Raw genomic sequence first — 15,445 nt, forward strand, 5'->3', positions numbered from 1 at the left:
AGAAAGTTTCATCTTCAGCATGCACCTCTGTGGGGATGGAGTTCCAAAAGTGAGGGGCTGCCCCAGAGAATGCCCTCTTCCAGGCTAGCATTCCCGATGTTAGCATTTCACTCCTCCCCATACTTCTCCTTCGCCCCATACTTCGGGGGGGGGGGGCAGAATTCTATCAAGAAACACCCAATAAGGTCTGTATGGGTGGAGGTGCTCTTTCAGAAATTTGGGGCCTAAAGGCTAGCATATGTCCACCCAGCTGAGCCTTGAGGTTCTGGGTAAAAACCAAGGAGATCCTGAAAGCCAGAAGCCCAGCCACCTTTGGTTTATATCACAGCCTCCAATGATAGGATTCCATAAAGTTACCATAAAAGCAGCACCGAAACAGAAAAGCTCTCTGGCAGCTCTCCTGGGGCTCTCCAGAGATGGATGCTTCATGGAACCACCCACAGCAAGTGGGCTCTGCCAAGCCCAGTCTCTTCCTGTGTCCTGACGGCAGGGCCCCTCTCAGCGACCCTTTCATTGGGCATTCCTGATGACTTGTCCTCACGATGGTACTGGGGTGCTAGACATGATTCCCCTTTCCCAGTAAAATTACCTGAGTACATGACTTTATTGGGGCAATTATACACAATCCCACTTTCAACTGCACCTGCAGAAGTTTCGGGATGGACCTACTGCTTCTTTTCCACTCAGTCCATGTCCTGTAACTTTCTGCTGAAATTCTGTCCCTTTTCATACCTCAGGTGTCCCAGTTTTTTTGCCCCGCCTCTGTTCTGCTACAGCACAGGAGCCGCCCCCCCATGTGGCAATAAGGGGGATAACATGGGGGGAGCAGAATGATGTGTGGGTGGGTCCAATGCAGAAGACACACCAATAAACCTGAATGGAGGGGCCCACGCAGCAATGAACACATGGCATGCGCAGGTTGCTTCAAGGTGTAGCTGCAAGACACAACATGCACCAGTGGAGTTCCATCCCTGGGTGAGCCTTACCTTTTCTCAAGGAACTTGTCAAGGCTGCTGAGATAACTGTCTGGCTCTGGAGAAAGGAGCTGGATGCAAAGGTGGAGGAGAAATGTGTCATTTTAGCAGACGAGGACAGAGCAGTGCTGCACAACTACTAAACAGGGCTGGTGTTGGCACCTGGCATTCTGGGGCAGCTGCCAAGGACCCAGTAGGGACACACACATGACATGTGGCAGCAGCAGGATCTCAATGCTGCCCGTGCAGGCCACCATTTTTGCCCGGAGCAATGCTACATCAAAAGCATTGCAGATAATTAAAACGGCAGGCAGATTGCATTGTAAAAAGCAGTACTGTGCCCACTGCTGCCACCAGGGGGCTCCATCAACATAGGAGGGGGGGTCCACCAGAGGGCATTTACTGTATTTTTCGCTCTATAAGACGCACCAGACCACAAGACGCACCTAGTTTTTGGAGGAGGAAAACAAGAAAAAAAATATTCTGAATCTCAGAAGCCAGAACAGCAAGAGGGATCGCTGCGCAGTGAAAGCAGCAATCCCTCTTGCTGTTCTGGCTTCTGGGATAGCTGCGCAGCCTGCATTCGCTCCATACGACACACACACATTTCCCCTTTTTAGGAAGGAAAAAGTGAGTCTTATAGAGCCAAAAATACAGTTACTACCTCTCCCTTTAAATTGAGAATTGGCCCGGCCACACAACCCACGGGCTGTGCGTTATTCTCCCTGCCTTCAGCTTTGCAGTCTCTCTTTGTGCATTTCTATGGGGCGTAGTCTGCATCAGACATCCGGCCTGCTGCCCTTGACAGTGTCCAGGGACCTTGTGGGGTGCTACCTCTCTGAAATCACACTGGTAAAGAAGATGGGCTACTGAACCAAACTAAGCCAACTCTATGCCATTACGTTCCAAACCTCTAGTCCACAGAGTGTTACCTACTGTGTAAAGGTCCTCAGAGCCCGGATCTGAATTGCTCATCTGCAGGAGGTCTCCAAGAGACACAAGGTCATCAGTGTCTTCATCCATGTCTGAGCCCAGAGCCAGTCTCCTTGGGTCACCTGAAAGCTCATCTGGGGAGGCTGAGATGCTGGAGGATGTCATCGGGAAATGGGCAGGGGTGGGAAAAGAGGAATGCTCTGGGTCTGGGTCTTCCTCTTGGTCTGAATCGTAGGGCAGCCTCACTGGGTCCCCAGCAAGCTCACTGGAGGATGTTGAGGCACTGCTTCTAAGGTAGGTGGCAGGTGGTGCGGCCAATGGATGGCTTGGAGAGGGTAAGAAAGGAGACTCCAACTCTAAGGCCCTCTGGGTGCTTGTCTGGATTTGGCCCTCAAGCGGGGCTCCTTCCAGCTGCTCACTTGCCATGTGAAAGACACTGGCCATGGGGAGCACTGGACCAACTCTCTCTGCCTCCGGAAGAGTTGCATTCTTTGGCTGCAGGATCACAGGCTCTTCTAGGAACTGTGGGTGGTCCCCAGCGGGGGAAGAGGCCGTGGCTGTGGACTCCATCATGTGCAGCTCAGCAGGCTCTTGGGTGATATCAGGCATCTCCTCCAAGCTTTGGTACTCAGATGCGGGGTCTGGGGCAGGGCTCAAGGGCGGCAGTTCGTCATTGTACAGGAATTCAATCCGGGGTGGGGACCAGTCTGGAGGGAACATGGTGTCCTCTTGATCTTCCTCCAGCGGAGAGTCTGGGTTGCCCCACAGGCTGGAGCTGTGGCTGCTGTGGGATGCCTCTTCCAGGGGATGTGCAGGGGGAAACAAATTGGGGAGGCCGTGCCGATACAAAGAGAGGCCTTGCTGCCCCTCTTTGTTGCTGCAGCTGCTGCCAGGCCCCTTCTTCTGTCCCTGGCTGGGAGCTCCCAAGAAGCCTGTGTCTCTCTTGGACAAAAAGCGGGCTGCTGATGACCTGCATTTCTGGGACCTTTTTTGCATCTGCCGCAAAGCGGCCTGGGGCTCTGCCGAAGACAGGGAGAAAGAGAGACACAGAGAGAGAGAGAGAGAGAGAGAGAGAGAGAGAGAGAGGAGTTAATGCTCTGGCAATTAGCATGCTACAATGCCACGGGGAACAAACAAACAAAAGGCGCAATGGGCAGGAAGGACTGAGCACAGAATTCAACTTTCTAAGAATTTCGCGTTTATTTTAGTGTGTGTGTATGTGTGTTTAGAATCTGGCCCTTAAGGCTGCAAATATATAACTGAAAGTGCCTGGACAGTGTCCGATAAGAATTCAGAAGCCACCGGAGGAGTGGATGGATAAGATTTCTGTGGCCAAAGGGCAGGACTTCTGTGCCCTGCTAAGGTCCTTGCCCCTTCACAAGGCAAGGCTCTGGTACACATTGGGTTAATGCTGACACAGGACCTTGAGGGGTTTGCATAAACCCAGGACGCAAACAGACCCCACCTGTTACGTGAAGGTCTCAAAGAACCTTCCTAAAGATTAGAAACAGAACTGTAGAGATGCAAGAGACCCCAGGGGTCATCTAGTCCAACCCTTTGAAATGCAGGAATCGCAGCTGAAGAATCCCTGACAGACGGCCAATCAAACTGTTAAAAAACTTCCAAGGAAGGAGAGTCCACCACCTTTAGAGGAAGCCTGATTCACAGTCAAACAGCTCTTAGCGTCAGAAAGTTCTTCCTAATGTTTAGCTGGAATATTCAGCGCTCCTGAGTCAAGATCCATCCCCTTAACTAAGTTGTTTCGGCTTCAGACCTATACACATTTGTACTGATGGAGGCCAGTTTTAAGAAGTTTCAGAAATCCTACTATATTGTTCCACTAGACTGGTTCTTCTAAGGGCAGGAGCATCTTTTGAGAGAAGGGGCTTTCTGACCTGTGAAAAATAGAACTTTCATTTAGTGAAAAACTCCTGGGATTCAGTAGCATTTCCAAGGGGAAAGCGCCCTCTGCTGACTCCTCCTGCAGTCCAAGAAGATAGGCATTTCCCTTGGTGTTGCTTCCCTCCTCCGCCATGCAGACGTTTACTTCGCAAACCAGACTGGTGGGCTTATTCTGCAACATGTGCTTGATGCAATAACAGCGCACGACTGCTGGATTCATCCTGAACTGTCCACACATATCACTCCACTCCATTCTGCCAGCCTTCCCCAATCCTATTGCATTATTACCAACGGGGGGGGGGGGGGTTTGCACTGACTGGAAACAAATAATAATAATAATAATTTTTTATTTATACCCCGCCCTCCCCAGCCAAGACCGGGCTCAGGGTGGCTAACAACCAATAATAAAAACAAGTTGATTAAAATACAATTTTAAAAAGATTAAAATACAACATTAAAACATTAGGATGCAGCCTCTTCACAGGTGAAAGGAAAAAGAAAGAGAGGGAGGGAATCAAATTGGCTCCAAGCCAAAGGCCAGGCGGAACAACTCTGTCTTACGGAAAGAAATCAGATCCTGCAGGGCCCTGGTCTCATGAGACACAGCGCTCCACCAGGCCGGAGCCAGTGTTGAGAAGGCCCTGGCTCTGGTTGAAGCTAATCTAACTTCCTTAGGGCCCAAGACCTCTAGGGTGTTGCTATATATGGATGTTAAGGTCCTCCGGGGGGCATATCAGGAGAGGCGGTCCCATAGGTACGAGGGTCCTAGGCCGTGAAGGGCTTTAAAGGTCAAAAGCAGCACCTTAAATCTGACCCTGTACTCCACCAGGAGCCAGTGCAGCTGGAAAAGCACTGGGTGAATATGCTCCCATGGCAGAGACCCCGTGAGGAGCCTCGCTGCAGCATTCTGCACCCGCTGGAGTTTCTGGGACAGCTTCAAGGGCAGCCCCGTGTAGAGCGAATTACAGTAGTCAAGCCTGGAGGTGACCGTCGCATGGATCACTGTGGCCAGGTCAGGGCGGGAAAGGTAAGGGACCAACTGCTTGATGCGGCGAAGGTGGAAAAATGTCGCTATGTCTGCCCCCAAAACTTGAACATGGGATTGCATATAATTGTCCCAATACCATCTTGAGCACAAATAATTTTATTGTGAATGGACAATATAAAGGACATTTGAAGGGGCCCACAGTTGACCACATCAAAACAGCTGCACTTCCAGTTTCACGTGCTTTAAATATCACCAATTCTGTAGGCTGCATTCCAAGAGGATGTGGTTTGATTCTGTGGACTGCATTCCAAGAGGATGTGGTTTAGCATACAAAGTGCTTGAGATTACAAATTTTACCACTGTGATCCTCAAATCTATGGGTAAGGAACTGCAGGCCCCCAGCATGGGCAGCTCTAAAAGGAGATTAGGCAAACGCCGCAGGGAGGTAAATCTCTCAAAGGGCACCAAGATCAGGAGAGCCCTGCTGCCCCAGGTCCTGCTGGCAGGCTTCTCACAGGCATCTGGTTGTCCATTGTGGGAAGCAGAAGGGAAGACAAGACAGGCCTTTGCTCTGGTCCAGCAGGGCTTTTCTTATGTCCTAAAATAAATACTACCCTCCATATTATGGGTGGGGGCTGAGAATGAAAGACGAGCAAGGTGAGGACCCCCAGGATTAGGGGCAGCTGGTGCAGTCAAGGATAACGGAGTGAGCGCCTCCCCCCACCTTGCTTAGAATGTCCTAGGAAAGGAGAAGGACCTGTTTGGGGTGTCCTTGCCATCCAAAGTACAACCAGAGGCTGCTCAGACGAGGGCCTTATCTGTGGTGGGACTCACAGCTTCATGGCTCTTCAACACATTTAATTTAATTTTATTTACATCTCACATTTCCCTGTAAGGAGCTCAAGGTGGCAGACATGGCTTTCCCCCTCCTCATCTGTATTCTCACAACAAACCTGTGAGGTAGGTCAGGCTAAGAGACAGTGACTGTCCCAGGGTCACTCAGCGAGCATAATAGCTGAGTGGGGATTTGAACCCTGGTCTCCCAGCTCCTAGTCCAGCAGTATAACCACTACATTACCCTGGCCTTACATTATGCATCAAAACTTTCCCTTTCAACAGAGCCTGGGACTGCCAAACTGGATATGGATCTTTTTCTGCTAGCTGGATTTATGTTTAAAGCCAATGCAAAACACTTTTTGAATTGTTGGGGCATTACATTTTGAGAAAGAAATTGAGTTACGCCTGCATTTATCAGACGTATGATCCACTCCTTCCTTTCAACTATCTCCATGGGATCACAACCCATGGATGGCCATCTGCCATGGATGCTTTAGCTGAGATCCTACAAAAAAGCAAGAACATTGCAATAAATAGCAAGTGCTAAATACACATTCATGAGCCACTTGGTGGTGATAGCATAAACCTCTGCAGAAATTCTGTGAAAGCAAATCTGGAAGCAACCCCAGAATGAGGAGCTGACGTGGATTGGATGGTTTCATAAGACAGTGTTTCCTAGCTGGCCTGTTGGGGGAACCCTTGATCCACCAAGCCTGGTCTGACTGAGGGGCCAGAGCACTGAAGAACCACTCAGGTGAACTCACCTGCCACCAACCATTTATGAGAATCCCTAAACCCTCCTTCATCACACTGACAGCAAAAGGATGGCCGACTACGGCCATTGTTGTGCTTTTAGCATTGCCTCTGGAAAAGCAAAGGGTATCCATTAATTGCCCTGGTGTAAGGTCCAGCAAAGCAGAGCTGTCTTCGAAGCAGGACCTTAGGGGATTGCCCTGCCAGAAGCAATCCCTTTGCACTGCCAAAGTCACTGGTGACATTTTGGATCAAGGGTGGGAAGAAGGTAGATCAAACTATAATGGTGGATCTCTGAATGATTTGCAGCAGATCAACATGACTCAGGGGCAATGAAAAAGAAATCCAACTTAAATCAGGCTGCTGAAATGCAGAGAGCTAATGGGGGGGGGGGGGGGAGGACTGTGTGAGCTCAGTTCATTCCCAGTCCTGAAGACCTACCTCTCAGCTCAGAGGCTCCCTGCTCTTTCATTCAAACTGGGTGCCTTTTGCACCTGGTTCTCCTTGATAAATCTCAGGGCTCTAGCAAAAAGTGAAGCGTAGATCCAACAAGCCTTACGTCTTGCCCACCCCTGTTTTAAAATATTACCTTTGATATAGGAGAGGGATTTGCCACCTTTGGCTTCACCAGCTCTTGAGCGCCTGCGGCCGTCTTGCTGTAGGACAAAAGGGACATCCGTTCAAGGTGTGTCATTATCCAAAGGAAGCCTCTCTGCAGCAACTTCATCAGCGCTTTCTGTGGCTTTTGCACTACTGTCTTGTGTCTGCAGTTTGGCTGTCTGTGCTGGGGACAAAACTGATAGGACCCAATTCATGCTTACAGAGATCTCATGGTAATGCAGGATGCCTGGGAATTAGAATTTGTACTGGGACATTTGTGGCACGATGTACAGCGGTACCTCTAGTTACGAACTTAATTCGTTCCAGAGGTCCATTCTTAACCTGAAACTGTTCTTAACTAAAGGCGTACTTTCGCTAATGGGGCCTCTAGCTGCTGCTGCGCCACCGACACACAATTTCCGTTCTCATCCTGGGGCAAAGTTCTCAACTCGAGGTAACTCTTCCAGGTAAGCGGAGTTTGTAACCTGAGGCATTTGTAACTCGAGGTATCTACCAGCCAAGGATGACCAAGGGTCACCTAGGGAAAGAGCAGCCTGAACCCTTCTAGGAAACCGCAACAGCTGCAGGGAGTTTGCTTTCTCCTCCCCACACTCTCCAGAAAGAACTCTGCTGCGACTATTAGTTGCTGTTGCCACGTAGCTGCAGAGAGCTGGGGAAGGGAAATGACAGGCTCCTATCACAAGCCGAAGAAGGACGGGCTCCTATCGCAAGCCGAAGAAGGACGGGCTCCTATCGCAAGCTGCTGGGTAGCCCCTTCACCTCCATCACAGCAAGACCACCAGCAAGTAAAGAACATTGCGGTTCCAGCAGGATGGACCCTCTGCATCCTAGCATTGCCAAACGGATCCCTCCCCCTCTACCATTTCTCTACATGGAAAGCTGCCTTCCACAGGGTTGGATCCTTGGTCCATATACTCAGTAACAAGCTTGGTATTGTCCACACTGACTGGCAGAGGTTTTCTAGCATTATAAACAAGGATGATTCCCAGCCCTACCTGCAGATACTAAGGACTGAAGCTGGGACCGTCTGCCACTGAGCAGTGCCTCTTCCCTCTTGCTTCCAAGAGGCATTGGGCAAGGCATTGCCCTCTCAGAGTCTAAGCCTAAGGGCAGGGCATGTGCCTTTCGGACACTCTAAAAATAATACTTATTTGCACATATATCTATTTGGACTGACAACAAAGGCAACAGTACACACCAGCCCCAGGAGTCAATCCATGAGCACACTCCTCCCTCCCAAGCCCCAAATTCTAGCTTCACGTTTGGCCAGGGATTACTCACCCTCTTGTGTGGTGCTTCCTGGGAGCCATCAGTGAGCATCAAGGGAACAGAAGAAAGAGGCGGCATGGAGAAGGGCCGGCCGATTTTCAGGTTCTTGGACTTCCGGAGCTGCTGGTACTCCTCCAGGCTGGACTGGAATGTGAAGCTGAAGAGGCCTGCTTTGGGCCTCCTTGAAGATGACAAGGGGATCTGGTACCACCGAAGGTCCTGCCAGGGGTTAAACAGCTCCATGCTGTAGGGTGGCTGTTTTGGGTGGGGAAGTGAAGTGACTCTGACGGCGTCCTCCTGGGAAGGTGGGTTAGGGCACATCTGCTCTGATGCATCCCTGGATGTCCCCTGTGGGTCACTGGATGAAGAGGAGCCTCCAGGGCTTTGCTTCCCTGCCTTCTTCATGGCTAACTCTGCTGATGTCTCCTCCAGCTTGTTCTGCCTGCTCTCTGGAGTTTCTTAAAGGAATGAGTTCAGCAGCTGGGGAAAGCAGCCTTATCTCCTGCTTTCTGGAAGGCCTCCAGCCACCTGGAGTGAGGGAAAGGGAGGCAAACAATATTTATCTTCTTGCTACAAAGAATAAATCCCACCCCACCCCCAATTTGTTGGCTTATTGCAGTCATCATCTGTCTGGTGCTTAAGCTACTTTATTTTATTTATTAAAGCATTTTTTGCCACTCATTAACAATACTATTGATTGGGATAACTTGGTGAATGACTTATTGAAACCCTTTTGGTATGCAGAGCAAGCAGTGAAACCTTGGTTAGAGAAGAGACATTGCCTGTCACAATCACACAGAGATAAATGCTTGCAGAGAAGAAAATAGTAAAGTTGTTTATTGCAGAAAATACATAACTGAAACTAGAACTAGAAACTTCTATCCAGCTAGTCCAGAGAAGAACAAGAAAGCCACGCTTGCTCCTTTGTTCTCTCATAGAAGAGTTAAAGATGACCTCTCATCTTGAAGTCTGAGATAGAAGTCTGAGGAGGAAGTGGTAAACAGGACGCAACCCAAGACATGTCAGTCTAAGCAAGAAGGAGATAGAGAAGTCAGCTGATGGGTGAAAGGGGCAGGGATAATATGGGAATGTGGGTGCCTGCCCTCTCTCGTCTTACCTCCTCCAAGCTGAGTTGCACCCAAACTCCCAAGACGCCAGATGGATCCCAGGAGCAACAGCCAGCATGGCCAGGGGTCAGGGGTGATGAGAACGGCAGTCCAGCCAATCTGAAGGCCTACAGGCTTCCCCACCCCAATGTGGGTGTCTTGTTTTATTCTCGTACCTACAGCACAGATAAAAGTTTTCGCTCTTGTGAATCACTCAGGAAGACAGAATAGACTATTCCTCATTGCAGGCATCTCCAGAGGTCATTTTATTGCTCATTCATGCTGCTTTGTGCTCATGATGCTATTGGGACAGTCATACGTGATCCCACTTTCAATACTATTTGTGTCTGCAAAGTTTGGGAGCGGTCATCCTGCTTGTTTCCAATCAGTGCATGTCCTTTAACTTTCTGCTAAAATCCCTTAACTTTTCATAACCCAAATGTTGGGGGTGGGCTGTCCCACTTATGTTGCACTATAGCCTCTCTCAGGAGCAGTAATGTGGCAGCACTAAGGAAACATTGCAGAATAAATCCATCACTAATGTACTGTGATCATGTCAGCAAGAACATGCTGCAGAATATACCTCAATGAAACACTTGTCTGGAGGGGCTGAGGACTCTAACTCCAGGATCCTGCATTGCAGGGGTTGGACTAGCTAACCCTTTGGGCTCCTTCCCACTCTACCATTATACGATTCTGTGACAGTTGCATTACAGGAAGCAGCAGCACACAAGGACTTTCAGAACACACCGCGGCAGAGCGCCAGTCTGGAGGGGGCCTGCTTCTCACTCATGTGCATTAGACTTGAATGACCAGAATACAGTGGCAGCAGGGCTGAAAGCCTCCACCACCTCATTGCAAAGCCTTCCATCAAAAAATGATCATGGCAATGCGAGAAGAAAAAAGTTACCATAGGGCGGTTATTTTACTGCACACAGCCTCCGCTTTTTGAAAGTTGAGTCTGTGAGTCTTATCTACACGCAAAAAGCAACAACAATTGCTTGTTGCTCTTAAAAAGTCCCAAGGTCTTTCACTCTGCGCCACTGTAGGATTTTGTACTGACAGCTTAAAATGTGGCTCCAGCATCTCTCAGCAAGGTCAGAGCCCTACTGTTCCAAAGCATTCATTTCTGGGCTCCTTGAGAATCCACCCACCATTGGAGCCAGGCAGTGACAGATCAGGCGAGTTCGCAAATTTTTAAAGATTTATTAAGGAACAAATATGTGAAAACAGAGGACTTTCAGATGATAACTTGCTGGTGTAGGACTAGAACAGTGGTTACAAAACTTTTTTGAGCCATCATGCCCTTAGTTCCATAAACTCATCCCCAGTGCCCCCGCCACCCTGTTCTAGAACAAGCATTTTTGGAACAACAATTTACACAACCCACCAAGGAAGGCAACACAATAGAATTCAAACCAGTAGCAATTAATTGCACATTTGTTCAAACTATTCAGTTTAATTAAGTTGACAAAATGGATGAACTTGATCCACAGATACCAGTTTTTCAAAGTCTGGTGGTCCTTTACACCTCCAGCACCCGCCAACCTTTTAGCTCCCCCAAGGTAAACCCTCCAGGGGGCACTACCACTCATTTTGGGAACCACTGGAAGAGAACAACATATGTGTGTTGATATTTTATGTGTGTGATATATCATGCTCTGAGTAACTATAGGTAGGAAGAGGGTTATTATAGGGGCTAACTCAGAATCGTGGCTAAAAGCAGTGGCATCTAGCACAAGGCAGCAGCAGCAGCAGGAAGAGGAGGTGGTGGTGGTGGTACTTAGAGGTCACAGCATACAAGATCCAGTATCTTTGCACCTTTTCTGCACCTCACCAAGTACTTTGATATTACAAGCAGGCAGGTCGTTGCCAATGCATCGCAACCCTGGAAGGCAGCGGGCATTCAAGGATGAAGCCACCTTGCGATAGCGGCGTTTTGCTTTGCCGCAGCTTGACCATGGGAACTGCACCGCCTTGGGAGGCAGGCGTGGGAAGGATGGTTGATCCCAGCGAAGGATGCAAGAAGGAAGACCTCGAAAAAGAGGGGAGGAAAAGGACCCCGAGAACTGGGAAGGGGCTGCACTCGGAGGGAGGCGGCATCCCGCTCTCTACCTGCGAAAAAACTCCTCCGGCCGCTTCTGCCACCGCCCAACTCCCACCTGCTTCGGCCCGATTCAAAAATCAGCCCGAACGCTCCATCCCTCGGTCGCCCGGGGCGCCAGGCAAGGACAGCCAATCAGCAAGCGGGGATCCCGAGCCAGCCACGTGGCCGCCTCGAGGACTCGGGAGGGAGAAGGGGTCCTTTCCGCGCGCGCAGCCCGATCCTAAGCTTACAGGCACCCCACCCCTCTGGAATGCGGGGAACTGTGGTTTAAGGGTACTGCGCATTGTAGCCCCTGAGGGGTAGACTATGGTTCCCAGGATTCTTTCTGTTGCAGGGAGGGGTGCTTTAAATTGCCTGGAGCGGATTCATGAGATGCGGCTCCAAGATGCAACCTCCACCTGCTAAAACACTGGCTAAAAAACTGGGCCACACTTTCAGAATAAAAATGTACTTGGCGCTGCACCAATTTTTTTTTATAATTGATAATAAGTACACTGGAATACAGAAAGAAAAAAAATTATAGCAGTGCTTGGTTTATAACAGTGGTTCCCAATTAGTTAATTACTGAGGACCCCCTATTTTTCAAAAGCCAAGCCACGGATCCCCCACTTTTGAAAATTTTGATAACTCTAAGGTAGTTTACCTCTACAAAGCAATTTTTTTGAACAAAACGGTGGGGTAGCCCATAATAAGCAAAGGATTTTGTTGTTGTTTAGTCGTGTCCGACTCTTCGTGACCCCATGGACCAGAGCATGCCAGGCACTCCTGTCTTCCACTGCCTCCCGCAGTTTGGTCAGACTCATGTTTGTAGCTTTGAGAACACTGTCCAACCATCTCGTCCTCTGTCGTCCCCTTCTCCTTGTGCCCTCCATCTTTCCCAACATCAGGGTCTTTTCCAGGGAGTCTTCTCTTCTCATGAGGTGGCCAAAGTCTTGGAGCCTCAGCTTCAGGATCTGTCCTTCCAGTGAGCACTCAGGGCTGATTTCCTTCAGAATGGAGAGGTTTGATCTTCTTGCAGTCCATGGGACTCTCAAGAGTCTCCTCCAGCACCATAATTCAAAAGCATCAATTCTTCAGCAATCAGCCTTCTTTATGGTCCAGCCCTTACCAGTACTTCCATACATCACTACTGGGAAAACCATGGCTTTAACTATACGGACCTTTGTTGGCAAGGTGATGTCTCTGCTTTTTAGGATGCTGTCTAGGTTTGTCATCGCCTTTCTCCCAAGGAGCAGGCGTCTTTTAAGGATTTTAGGTATACTAAAAAAAACAGACTAGGGATGAGTGTTATATGGTTTTCAACGCTGTGATATATCAGCAGCTAAACATCGTTATTGGGTGGTTTTGATTTTGTATTTTGTGGTTTTGTATTTTGATTTTGTTCTGTGAACCACCCTGAAAACTCCGGATATAGGGCAGTATATAAATTCAATAAATCAATCATTAATAATAATAATCTGATATATCACAATGCCTGAAGTTGAAGATCAGGTGTGAGGATGAGGGAAGGAGCAGTCACGGAGATCGCACAGGTGGGGTGCCTGCTGATCAGGCGTGGAGATGAGGGAATCACAGAATCTGAGAGTTGGAAGGGACCCGAGGGTCATCTAGTCCAACATCCCCCCACAATGCAGGAAGCAGCAGCCGCAGAGATTGGGGGGGGGGGAGGAAAGGAAGCGGCATCACCTCCACTGCATGGTTTGAGTGGGAGGGGGTGGGGGTGCATCAAGTCGCAGTCCGTGGGGCATCCAGTGGAGATGCACGTCCTTCTGTGGCTGCTTTCTTGCTGAGTGAGAAAAGCAAGCATCATGCCTTTGTTGGTTAAGGGATTGGATGTTGTTAGAGAATAAAGACCTTTTAGATCTGGAAGGATTTGGCAACAGATTCAGATGGCACGCATAGCTTTGGTATGATAAAGTAAAAGTTCATAAAGGATTTGGAAACCACATACAGTGGTGCCTCGGATTGCGAACAGGACCCATTCCGGAGCCCCGTTTGCAACATGAGCAGAATGCAACCCGCGTCTCCGAGTGCGCGGGTCGCGATTCACTGCTTCTGCGCATGCGTGTGACGTCATTTTGCGCATCTGTGCATGCGTGAGTGGCGAAACCCCGAAGTAACCCTTTCCGGTACTTCCTGGGTCGCCACGGGACGCAACCTGAAAACGCTCAACCTGAAGCAAACATAACATGAGGTATGACTGTATTTCGAAAGTCATTGTATGAGGTGTGGGACAGATATAAAAATCTATTACAACGCAAGACACCATGGTGGCTTTCGCCTCTTGAGGCAATGAGTGTAAAAAAGATAAACATGGGTAAAAATTGGGCCACCTATGAGCAATTAGTAGCAGAGATGGAGAACCAATGGAAGCCAAAACCATATGAAGATGTAAAAGGTTAGGTGAATGATTGGTTGCATTATCATCAAGTCAACAAAATGTTTAAAGAGGATAAAAAGAAAAAATGGATTTGGATATACAAAATTAAATTTGAACTGGAGTTATTAAATAATAGATTTAAAATATTATCTAAAATGTGCAAATTATTATTGGAATGGCATCTGAAAGATGAGGAAGTTCAATCGGTTATGATTCATTGGGCTAAAGATGTTGGTCACAATATACAAATAGATTGGGCGAAACTGTGGAAAGAGGGAATAAAATTTACTGCTTGCAGTGCACTGAAAGAAAATATTATGAAAATGATGTACAACACTAGTGAAATTAGCTGAAATGTATAAAACAGACAATAAATGTTGGAAATGTAAAGAAAAGGACAAAAATGTTGGAAATGTAAAGAAAAGTAACAAAATGCACAATTAGAAAAGATTTTAGAAAACCACTGGTCAAGGTTGAAGGAAGTCCTAGGCTGTGATAGCCAAAAAATTTGAAATGATGTTTAAAAGGATATGCTGGAAAATATGTGTAAAAACCAATAAAAAATTAAACATAAGAGAAAAGCTGCTCTGCCTCAGTGCCAGGGGAAGGTGGTGCCACAGTGCCTTGAAGTGATATTCTCCATCAGTGTGAGGGAAAGGCAGAGACTCGCAACCGGCTGCCCTGCTCTCCCTCGCATGAGGAGTGATCTGTTGCTATGTATTGCCGGGTCAAAATCGTTATTGCAGTGTGATTTCAAAACCAATTTTGGCCCATATACTGAAAAATTTCACAGCACTAAAACAGACCATACAATTTGTGATATAACCCTGCAAAAATGACAAACAAAAAAAAAATAGTTGGGGGGGGGAGGCAAGGGATGGGGCTGCAGAGCCCCTGGGTGCATTCCATGGGAGTCCCAGGAGTCCCCGAACCCCTAATTGGGAACCACTGATGTATAACATAGAACACGACTGCTTCATAATATGATCATGATCATGGGACATTCAGAAATTATAAAACAATGCAGCTACATAAGAACATGAATCATTCATGAAATAGAATTATAAATGAGCCTCTGACATACGTATCTTAAGTATGTATACAAACTCATTTATGGTGTTTCCTGCTTGGCAGGGGGTTGGACTCGATGGCCCTTGTGGTCTCTTCCAACTCTATGATTCTATGATTTAAAATAATTTGCATAAAGGCACAGGATTTTTTCCAACAGGCAAATCCATAAAAACCCACAAAATGACACAAGCCTTTAAAAACATGTAACGACACATCAAAGGACAGGGATGGCCTAATTTCTGTCATCTATGCTCTAGTAGCCTCTGGGTTAGATTACTGCAATGCGTTTTACATTGGGCTACCTCTGAAGACAGCTGGGAAACTTCAGCTGGTCAGTGGCGTAGCGTGGGGGGTGCCAGGGGGGCCGGCCGCACCGGGCGCAACATCTGGGGGGGCGCGCTCGCTGCCTCCGGAGTCGCCGAAGAGCCTCGGGCGCAGGCTGTAGCAGAGCCCCATGTCTCGTGGAACCGACGAGCTGTGCACGCGCCCGGGCTGAAGGCGTCC

At 48.4% G+C, this 15,445-nt stretch overlaps 1 protein-coding gene across 5 annotated transcripts in view; it reads right to left on the reverse strand.

Annotated features, from left to right (window-relative positions):
• FAM178B (family with sequence similarity 178 member B) overlaps positions 1-11,865 on the reverse strand; it is a 177,356-nt gene extending 165,491 nt beyond the window's left edge. For 2 of the 5 annotated variants that reach the window (XM_081018155.1, XM_081018152.1), the window contains exons 1-6: positions 11,499-11,863; positions 9,395-9,559; positions 8,290-8,805; positions 6,977-7,043; positions 1,911-2,926; positions 987-1,045 (exon numbers count right to left, since the gene is read on the reverse strand). In XM_081018155.1, the coding sequence (XP_080874281.1) occupies positions 987-1,045; positions 1,911-2,926; positions 6,977-7,043; positions 8,290-8,682 (1,535 nt within the window). In that variant the 5' untranslated portion in view covers positions 8,683-8,805; positions 9,395-9,559; positions 11,499-11,863. Of the gene's footprint in view, positions 1-986; positions 1,046-1,910; positions 2,927-6,976; positions 7,044-8,289; positions 8,806-9,394; positions 9,560-11,498 lie in introns of all 5 variants that reach the window. The other 3 variants (XR_013989823.1, XM_081018154.1, XM_081018153.1) reach the window with 3 other exon arrangements.
• Between the last annotated feature and the right edge of the window lie 3,580 nt (positions 11,866-15,445).

This window comes from Podarcis pityusensis, assembly GCF_964106645.2.
Source record: "Podarcis pityusensis genome assembly, chromosome: 8".
Lineage (NCBI taxonomy): Eukaryota > Metazoa > Chordata > Lepidosauria > Squamata > Lacertidae > Podarcis > Podarcis pityusensis.